This window comes from Excalfactoria chinensis, chromosome 14 (assembly GCF_039878825.1).
Source record: "Excalfactoria chinensis isolate bCotChi1 chromosome 14, bCotChi1.hap2, whole genome shotgun sequence".
Classification (NCBI taxonomy): Eukaryota; Metazoa; Chordata; class Aves; order Galliformes; family Phasianidae; genus Excalfactoria; species Excalfactoria chinensis.
In genome coordinates this window covers 12472979-12483535 of record NC_092838.1, presented here as the reverse complement: position 1 = coordinate 12483535, position 10557 = coordinate 12472979, and the positions used below count along the sequence as shown (strand labels likewise).

Sequence of the window (10557 nt, the reverse complement as noted above, 5' to 3'; positions counted from 1 at the left end):
TTAATTGTATGCGCAGTAACACCACACCTCCACATCTGCTAAGTGGCATCGAATCACCCCGAGTTTGAAATGTGACTCCCAGCCCATGATGGTGTAAAATTAAACTGCTGCATAAGGACGTGGAAGTTTGACAGAGGGCAACCCTGGCATCGAGAGGCAAATAATTAAGAACCTTATTAGTGCTTTTCAATTATTACTAAAAAAACAAGGAAGATGTAGCCATGCTCTGCTGAGCCTGTTTGTAGGCGCTATTCTGAGCATTTCCATCAGCTGCATAGGAGCAGACTTAACAAAAAGATAGACTATAAATCACTGTGGGTGTTGGAGCTGGCAGCTGTAAATAAGTACAGCTGACAGCTCAAATAGCTGCTCCATTGACTGTATGTGGTCTGAATGTGTTAACAAATGTGTGGACTCAGCAGTTTGGGATTAGCTTAGCAAATAAACTACAAAATAGTGCTGTGATCCAGCAAAAAGCACAATGCCGTGGATCCCTGTCCTGTGCCCCTTGTTAATACGTGCCAGGCCCTGTAGCTGTATGTGGGGATCCGGCCTCTTCCGAAGGGAGTCATTCATCCCCCCAGATTTGTTCTTAGCGCGATGTGAAGGAATGCAAGCAGCTATTGGGGCGTCACGGTGAGTGGAGGTGGTTGAAAGATGGTTGTGTGTGTTTTGCGGAGCATTTCAGAGTGGAAGGCAGTAACTTTGTACTAGCTGTGGTTATGGCTAAGAATATAGTCACTGGAGAGCACTACTGCTGTACTTGCATGTGAAACTGGAGACGTTTGAATGTTTTGCTTTGTTTTGTGTGTTTAACACACAAACATGCGTTGTGCTATGCGTGAAAGAAAAGCTGGGAAGATGGGGTGAGGAAAAGGCTAGGCAGGTAATAGGATGTCAGCTCTGAAGATGAATTACGGCACTTTGTTGGTTATTTCCCTCTTTTCTGTTGATTGGTCCTAAAGTTTTGTAGGTCAGAAGTTTTACAAGAACTTTTTGTGCAGAGAACGGCTGTATGTTCTGCTTTATGGCAAACAGAGAGGGTTCTAATTTCCCTGATGGATTTGTTCTGGGTCGGGGCACTGTGTGGATCCTCTGCCCACCTTCTGTTCAGCAGCCTGCCACAGCAAGCTGCTGCATCTCAGAGGAGGATAACAGAGCTGTACTTTGCCCGTGCGTTTCTTGGCCTGCAGTGCAAGGGCTGAGATGTTGTGTGAGCACAGAACGCAACAGCAGCTGGAAAAAATTATTTTGCATGCATTTGCCTTCTTAGTGTAATCTGGTTAGTCAAGGTCAGGACACTTAATTGTCAGTGAAACGGGGAGTGGTTTGTTTGTTGCTTACATGTGAGCTAGTCCAAGACTCTTCTGTCATCAGGCTGGTTTCATTGCCAAGAACAAACTTTATTTCTTGTGAATATCCCGTGACATCCATCCTGTGCTGGGAGAGCCTCCGTGGGCCAGATCCTTACCCTGTGCAAATGTGGGGTGTTTTTAAGGCTTTGATACTCCAGTGAGTTGTGCTGACTGAGCGTGTTTCTTACTCTTGAGAAATATTATTAAATTCAGTGTTCATTTTTATCAGTTTACATCAGTGTTATTTTTGCCCAATAATAGGAAAAATGTCATAACGGTATTAAATTTTCATGTGTCCTGGGTATCCCAGTGTACAAAGAACTGCCTTAAGCTGAATTAAAATGTTCTGAAATGAGGCAGAAATTCTGTTTGCAACCATCAGGTGTCCGGAATGGTAGAGCAGTTTGGACGTATTCAGAGCAGCTGCAGATTCTTGGCCAGTTCTACAATACTTTGCCCCCAGAAGAGCCAAGAGTGGCAGTGGAGAAGGCATTAGTGGTGAGTGAACAAGGATGAATCAGCTTTTGCTTCAACAATGAACACAGTTGAGTCAAGATGAATTTCTCAACTACTGTTATGTTATGCACGTAAAATACGAGCTGGGTGGAAGAAGAGGGCCTGGAGTGTTTGCTGAGGTTAGCTGTGGGAACTCTGCGACTTTGGAGCTCTGAAAGGCACATAGCCCTTCTTGCAAGCACATCTAGGTTCTGTAGGCTTTCTTAGCAGTAGCTGGTTATTCAATAAACAAGTCCTGGTTTTAGTAGGGTTTTTTTCCTGCACAATTACTAGTATTGATAGAGATTCTTGAGAAGAAAACAATGTGGTTTATTCTGAGTGAGGTCATTTGCATGAAAGGGAGAAATGCATTGAAACTGCAGCAACACTGAAGCTCTCCAGCTTAATCCAGAGAGCTCATTGTTGACAGAATGCCCACTGGCGTCAATCACAGCCATATACGAGGCTCTGATAAGATCAAAGTCTTTGAGAGATTATCACTTTTCATTTAAGAATTCACACATTTCAGTTTAGTGATCAGAAAAACAGCCACGAGCACAGAATGTGATGAATTTTTATTGAGCATTTTTAAGGGAAATTTCTGGGAAAGCAGAATTTAGAACAGAGTGAATGGTCCACACGATGAAAAAAAATCAGTGTTTCATTATGTTTCTAATGCAGTGAGTAAATAACAGCCACGATTGAGAGAAACACAGAAGGGAGTGCGGAGCTTCAGGGTTTGCAGTTTCTCTTGGAGATTCATCCCAATTCTGTCTTATTTGGTCATTCTGAACCTTTAAGACTGCACCATTTCCTGGAATTCTGTGGGGGAACAAAAAGAGAATATTTACAATAGAAATATTAGGATAAAATAAAAGATGAATGGCTAATCAAGAGATGTTGAATGGGAATGAATGGAAAACAATGTCTTGATTTGTGATCAGAAGGGAAGAATCGTATACTAAGAAACACTGCTTCAGTTTCCTGTTTAGGCAGAAAAATGTAACCAAACAGCAGATTAAAAGACTGTGGTTTGTTGACAGGTATAGTGAATAATGGTGGGTTATTTATAGGGAATAAAGGGTGTTTTTTGCCCTCTGCTCAATAATGATTTGGGGCAAAAATAAAGCAATGGCTGACGTAGAATTTGAGTCAGAAGTGAAGACTTAATCAGAAGTTCTAAAAGTCCCCGTGTCTTATTACTGTTTATAGTGCTTCAGCAGCTGAGAGGTGCTGATTGGGATGGCAAGCTAGTGCCAGACTCTCTGTGGAGCTCCCTGCAGGGTGGTACTTAAGTGTGTTTCTGAGTCAGGTGCCGCTATTTGGAAGGTCTTTCCATCGTTGGCTTCTGTGCACTGAGAGTGTTTGATCAATCCTGTCCCAGAAAGTCTCTGTTAAGATACAGATTGCTTCATAAATCATGTGTGTTTATTCTGGCATGTTTCCTAAGGAGCTGTATTCAATTCCTTCCCAAGAAGGAAGCAGCAGTTCCCAGCTCCTGGTGTGGGCAATGGGGACTCTGTCCTTCCCTCTGTTCTGCCCTAAGGCTGCTCACAGTGGGGCAAGCTTGCTTCCCACATGGGGCTGCTGCCCTGGGCTCCCAGCCTGTTTGGTGAGCGTTTCTTCCTGTCCACAATGGGACGTATGGAATTAGGAGATGGGGAGGTTTCTGTGCCCTGAGCAGCCATTCATCCGCACCAGCATTTCCTTGGAGCGGGTGCAGTGAGCTGATCTCCATCAGCATGCACAGAGCCTCTGTGCTGCCCTGTAGTGACACTCAGTTATTCTCTTCTCCTTACATAAGACTGAAGGTGAATGCCATGCAGTGAGCTTGTGTGTGCTGCCAGTGGCTCGCTGCAGAGAGCAGCACTAATGCTGGGGGCACTGCTGGAGGTGAGCACATGGCGATGCAGGTGCTTCTTTGCCCTGGTGTGTGGTGTGTGTTGCTACGTGTGATACTCCTGCTGCTCCACATCAGAGTAGGTGGGATACAGAGATCTGTTTCTCTTTATGAAGCAGCTGGAAATGTATGGTGAGCGGCAATGAGAAGGTTCCTTAGGGCAGCCAGGTGTTGCTTTTGGGTTGTGTTTTTTTTTTTTTTTTTACCTGCTGCAGAGATGAACCTGTACCATCAGGGACTGCTCCTGACACTGCTCAGTACTGGAGAGCTTTAAGCAGAGTCATGCAAGGAATCTTAGCGAACCACCGACATAAAAGGGAATCTCACATCACTTAGAACCTTCTTCTGATCATATAGAAGTTAATACCTTCAGCCCCAATTTTGCCATCCCCGTCGTGGTCTGCAGCTGCCAGGAAAGTCTTGGTTTCGGAGGCAGTTAGCACTCTGGCTCCACACTCAAACCTCTGAAGGAAATACCTGGGAGGAAAGCACCCTTTGTTACGGTCATCACGGAATCCTGTTTTTGCTGGCTGTATGATAAAAAGCGGTAACTATCTGTAAACAAACATTTGTCATGGTAGCCAAGTCCTCCAAACACTACTTTGTTTGATGAGCTACATCTTCCTCATGTGCAGTTCTGCTCTGTAAGTCCAGACCTGCTGCACTGGATTCTGCCACTATCAAAGTCCAGCCTCAGGAGGTTAAGTAACACAAAGGGTGGGCATCTCCTGCTTTGCTCTTTAGATATGGGGTTTCTCTACTCAAATACACCACTGACAATCTACCGAGGGTTTTACCAATGTTTAGCATAACCTGAGGCATCCCTTTAATGGAAAAGTTTTAGAAAGAAAGAAGTGCTGATTTTTGGATAGTCTCTTACTAGTCAAGGTAACAGAAAATCCTTACTTGAGCTCATCTTCCTCAATAAAGCCACTTTGATCATTGTCGAGAATCCGGAAGATCTCCTTGAGCTGGCTACTACTCTTTTTTGACATCCCACTGATCTGAAAGAATTTTTTGGGACTAAAGGAATCTGGAGCTGAAAATAAATTGATAAATATATTAACCCCAGACCTCTGTGTTCACTGTCCCTAGATGGTCTGGGGATGCTGCTTTGTTACAGTTTAATTGTTCCAAACATGAACAGTATGTAAAGGCTGACAAGAAATGGATGTTACCGTGCTGCACAGCACCCTGCCACACACCAAGGGAAGCCGTGTGGGAAATGGATACAAACTCAAACCACCCCCAAAGTAAAAATCTCCTAACAAATACATACTGTGACAGCTACAGAAGACATTACAGAAGTCTGATTACATGTGCGCTTGCCCAGTATTCATTTGGGGCTGAATTAGGCTTGCAATGTGTTGCACAAAATAGTACACTTTTAGCCAGTTAATTGTTTTCTCACCTTGGCAGTCCCGCAGAGCAGCAGCAATATCAGAAGGGTTTAGGATGTCTGTGAGGCTCATTTTAAACCTGTTAAAAAGTGTATTGCAGTCACGTTTATGGAATACAGATACACATTAGAACCATTTTTTCCTGTGGTTTAAGCACTGTATGGCTAACGAGACTTCCAAGGGCAGATGAGTCCAATCGATCAGGCTGAAATTGCTGCTATTACTCAGCAGATTAGAAGATTTAGTACAGTGCTTCTTTAAAAATAGCATAGCTGGAATCATGCTTTTTAATGAGGTGAATTACAGAAATAATGTTGTGAGTTGACAATCTTTTAACCTATTTTTTATCTGCCACTTGCATGCTGTTTATACATCCTGTTCTTTAACTCAGTATTACCATCAGTCTAATAAGCAGCCTTACTGGAATGCATGGCATTTGACGATACCAATAACAGTGCAGGCAATGGGAAAAATAAGCCTAGAAGCTTCCTTTGTTTTCTCCCCCAACAGCTCTTTAGTATAAAAAGAAATCAGATACTTATCTATGCGAGGTCCGTCCGCACGTAATACCGGGAGTTCAAAGCCTTACAACGGTGGTTACTGTACTTACTACCAGCGCAGCTCTGCACATCATTTCATTTAATTCATCTCAAGTCACCTGCTCACCTTTATGGTTTTCTCAGCTAGGCCAAGGAAAAATTGCTGAGGAGATACCAGGCAAAGTAGTCTTGTTGGCTCTGGCTGTCACTCTGACTTATAAAGGATTCAAAAGGTGACAATAACCACTACTTGGGTTACTGCTTCATGGATCAAATGTTTGATTTGAGACCTAGCTCAAATTTCTTCCTTAACTAATTAAACTTTTCTTTCTATTTATATCCTAAGATAATGCTGACAAGAACAGTGTTTTTAATAAATCCACTTGTGCTTAATTAAGTACAATTCTGCCATCAAAACATAGCCTTTCGGGCCCCAGGCATGCTAAAGGTTTTCAGTTAACCCCTGGACCTTGGGGTTGCTCTCTGCAAGAAGACTCTTCTTGCGAAAAGAAACTAGTTTGGTTTCCTTAAGCCTGTTCTTCCTTTGGAGCGGATGGAGGAAGGTGGGGATGAAAGGTCTGAGGTGACAATTTGCCATTCTGACAATGATAACTTGTCAGCAGGAGGGAGGAAACCAGATTTCGGGGGATCTGTCTCCCTGTAAGCTGCTTTTCCTGACTGTTCTGCTGTCCCCAGGGACAGATCAGAAGCCCCTGTCTGCAGCAGAACTCAGCAACTCAGTCATCTCCTTGTCTGTGTTCCTTGGAAGGCTACATATAACCAGATGGGCTACTTAATAATCTAATATGAACATTTTAAATTGCAAAGTCAGTAACAGACTTACTTGGAATTGCGTGGATCAGACTTAGCTCTATTGGAGGTAGATATACATACGGTTTGCAACATGCACTCACTGTGTTTCTCTAATGAGAAACTGAAGATGCAGGTATGCAGTAGTGGATTTTTTTGTTCATGTGTCACTAATTCTAGAGGAAAAAATTAAAACTAGGAACATGGGTATGAGGTTTTCCTTCTCAGACTGTAGTAATTCTTGTCCTTGCATGTACATTTTGGCATTCCATTGTGAATTTTCACCTTCATGACCATCCTCAGCCAGTACAGGATTTCACTGAAGATTTTTGTGGCCATTCCCCTTGATATTTTACTGCCAAGATGTTTCTCCAGAGCGGTCGATATAAAGTCTCTAATGGCACCTTTGATGTTACTGGGAGCAGATTGCTGCTCCTGGTCCCAGTAGTAGCAGCCTTCCTTTATTTTTGCTTGCTCTGTGTAAATGTTAGACTTGCCATAATACACTGATTGTTACGAGCTAACGAGAATGAAAAAATGATACACAGGAAAATAATGAAATTGAGGAGAGCAACCAGTGCTCAGACTCAAAATATGTCTGTAACTTATTCAGGCACCATGTTAAAATCTGAGTGCTCATCCATTCTGTGATGGCATATGGGGCTCTGTATGGTTTTGCAGTCACAAAATTAATAGTGAAATTGTATTCTCAGTGTTAATTGCAATGCATATTGTATTGAAGTATGATGTTGAATGGAAGTGAGCAAATTGCTGAAATATCTTCACTGCTATAGCTTGTTTTTAATGTTTGAAATTCAATGCTGACAACAAGACACGCATACCTTGTCTGGAAGATGATTTACAGAAGCCTAAAACAGCTGAATTTCAGAATCAAGTTGATGTCACTGTATATCGATACAGGTGGGACTCTAGGGTTACCAGCATTTATTTATTTATTAATGACACCGCATCTGAAGTACAGGTTTCCCTCTGCTACGATTAGAATGAAATAATCAGGAACGAGTGTAGTGTGCTGAGAGATGTTTCAACTAAACAACCCATTGCCCAGCTCCACTGCCTGCCTGCAGCACGGCTTTGTGTTACGTTGGTTGATTGCAGTCCCTGTGAGGGTTCAAAAACAGATCTGTAGAAGAAAATGTGTGAAAGATAATATGCAGGCAACACAACGTTGTGGGAAAAAACACTTCTTATTATACAAGAGAAGCAGCTAGGTAGCAAGTGGTTCATGACTGTGCAAAATCTGATACAAAATCCCGGTTTCCAGGAATGTTTAACGTTTATCCCTACAAGCAAAATTGTTAATTTGATGATCTTTTGTTTTCTTTTGCTCTGCTAAGGACTTCTGAAGGTGCTATTGAGTTTCTCTTCCTAAGATTTATGTACTTGCACAGCTTTACTTCTCTTTTTTTCCCTCTCCAGGTGTACGTAATGTGTAGCACTAAAGGAATATGCCCTTCTGTTTATTTCCTTCCTTCGGAGCTGAACTCCTGGCAATGTAGGTGCTGAATGCAGAGTCTTCATCTCAACAAGTTCTTGCTAGGAATCTTCTACTTTTCTCTTTAAATTACATTTGTTTTCAGTGAGCTAAAAGCAGTATATACATTTTTCACTTTCCAAATCAAGTGCAGTTAACTAATAAGCAGTGGGATGTTGTGTTTTAGTAAATCATTGGCAGGCTGGGGGCTAGTTTTGTACTCTTTCTGTTCTGTTTGGTATGAAGTACAGAGCGTTAATTGGTAGCAGCAAACAACCCAAGACATGTCATAAAGCACGTGCAAAAGAAACATCAGCAGTTGTCTCGGGTGAGATGAGAGGGGAGGTGTTAACCTGAGAGCAACTACAGAAGTGTAAAGAGATGCTGTAGCAGCTGTTCTAAAACCCATACAGTACATCTCTCACCCCCGGTAGTGTTATGGCTAGAACAATAGTGCTGTGATCCTCGATAACAGATTCTGCCTTTCTAATGAGCTTGGAAGTAACTAGACCAGCCTACGTGGTTGATCATTAATGCTGTTGTCTCAGTGGTGATGGCAGAGGATCTTAGTGTGAATATTGCAGGAATCACTGAATTCTGCTTCTACGTTTGAGGCTCTGTATCTTGTCACTCCAGGTATACTCTTCAGTCGTATAGAAAAAGTTACAGAATCCAATCTGAATGCTAGCTTGTTCTGTAGTCAGCACTGTATTTCATGTAAAGATGTCAGATAATGGTGTAGTATTTTTTAGATGTTTTATTGCACATTATTACAAGAAGGGGTGAAATCCAGGCCTCAGAAGCCTCAGTGATGAAGCTTTCTTTTCCTGCAGCATGTTGCCCAGAGCACTGAGCATGGAGCTGACCTGGCTGTGGAATACAAGGTGCAGGATGCGTCCAGCAGGTCTGGAACTGAACAAAGACAGGCATTCTCATGGGTTAGGAGCAGCATCTCGTGTTCAAGTTCCATTCTCACTGTTCTGTGCAAATGAGATTGATTCATATTTGAAAACAGTAGCAGAACAGATTAACATAACTGATTAATAATGTATCTAATTCATAGAGATTTTTCTTATCAGGACTTTTCCGATAGAACACAGTCCTGGAAGATCTCTGACAGTTATGTATGCTGTGTGTTTGTCTTCAGATAGGCTTGCAGGTGCATCTGTGACTCAGTAACACGTTTTTTCATGCTGACCCTAAGCACAATTGCCCAGGCTGTTTCTGACTTCTGTCAGCGCTGTAGGTGATTTCAGACAGACTGATCTTAGAAAGTGTCAATTGCTCAAATTTTCTTTGTATTTGCAGAATAATTGTGCCCTAAGGTTAAAGGCTGTGAAGGAACCCGGGTGCTGCCTTTTGTGGTGTGTAACAGATATGCACAGTGGTACTATTCTGTTACCTGAGGCCTCACATGTGGCTGTATTTCACTGTGACCTGCAGTATGCAAAGCCACAGTAAAATAATGTAAATGGAGTAAATGATATTGAAGCATTTCCAGCGATTTCTGTTTACCATCTGTCCTCAGTGATATCAGCGGGATTTCTGCCATTAATTATAGCAGTAGAAGGATGCACAACCTTTAATAATGTATAAAGTAAAAAATACCACATAAATTAGTTAATTGCATTATAAATAACCATCAAATGTCACTTTTTTAACAGACATGGCCTTCTAAAGAAGGGAGAAGCAGGTGTCTAGGCACTTAAAATGTGTGCATAAAGCATGTGAAGAGATCAGTCAGCCACGTGTTTAAGGACTGGTGGAGAGAGCTGGATGAAACATTTGCTAAACGTGGGACAGTCTCAGTCCAAACAACTTGTGAGTCTGGAAGAGCGCTGCTCACTTGAAAGGACGTGCTTGGGATGCATGCATATGGGTATGGCCACGCAGAGTTCCTTCTAGTTGTGGCCTTACAGGCACAGCCCAAAGAGCTTTCCTACAGCAGAAAATAGAAGAAGACTTTTCACAGTGCCAGATAGCTGGTGTGAGTGAAAGAAAGAGAATGAGTGTGTGTTCTGGTAGACAGAAACGTTTTCTCCACTGATCTGCTTAGTGGTAGTGCTGAAAGGTGGAGAGGACTAAAACCCTAATGAGCCAGGGTGATCACCGAAGCTGATATCGGACCTAGCCTGTCATTAATTTTTCAATGTCCTTAATGGAATGGTAAGTGGTGAAATGGTCATAGATTTGTATAGACCTGCCACAGTAGTCAGAGTGGAAGTAAGTGTGGTTAAATGAAGGAGATGCCTGATAGCTTGAAAGTTATCTGAGCTGTCTGTGCCTCTGACAGCACTAATCTTGGTACAATGCTTGAAGATCTTCAGGTGAACCATATTATGTGCTGAACATATAAAACATCTTACACAAGTGCACAGTGTTATTTGACATCAGTGATAGCCTTTGGCCTTGCAGTCACGCTGCAGTTATTATTCCTCCGACTTTCCTTTGTTCGTGGCTCTCCTGAGATGACACTGAAATTGTAAATGTGAGTTTGCTTAGTGGACAACTCATTTTTCATGAAAACTGCACAAAATAAGGGCTTGCTTCATTCATTAGAGCT

General features: G+C 42.3%; 1 protein-coding gene across 1 annotated transcript; it reads right to left on the bottom strand.

Annotated features, from left to right (window-relative positions):
* Positions 1-2646: 2646 nt before the first annotated feature.
* Positions 2647-5222, bottom strand: LOC140258733 (parvalbumin, thymic CPV3). Its single transcript, XM_072349329.1, has 4 exons — positions 5162-5222; positions 4657-4789; positions 4118-4227; positions 2647-2672 (listed from the first exon to the last, which is right to left on the bottom strand). Exons 1-4 carry the CDS (start codon positions 5220-5222, stop codon positions 2647-2649), a joined length of 330 nt encoding a protein of 109 aa, XP_072205430.1.
* Positions 5223-10557: the final 5335 nt, after the last annotated feature.

Coding starts and splice junctions, on each gene's coding strand:
- LOC140258733 (XM_072349329.1), bottom strand. CDS start 5,222: ATGAGCCTCACAGACATCCTAAACCCTTCTGATATTGCTGCTGCTCTG. Junction 4,228..4,656: donor ATTGAGGAAGATGAGCTCAA/GTAAGGATTTTC, acceptor CTTTCCTCCCAG/GTATTTCCTTCAGAGGTTTG. Junction 2,673..4,117: donor TGGCAAAATTGGGGCTGAAG/GTATTAACTTCT, acceptor GTTCCCCCACAG/AATTCCAGGAAATGGTGCAG.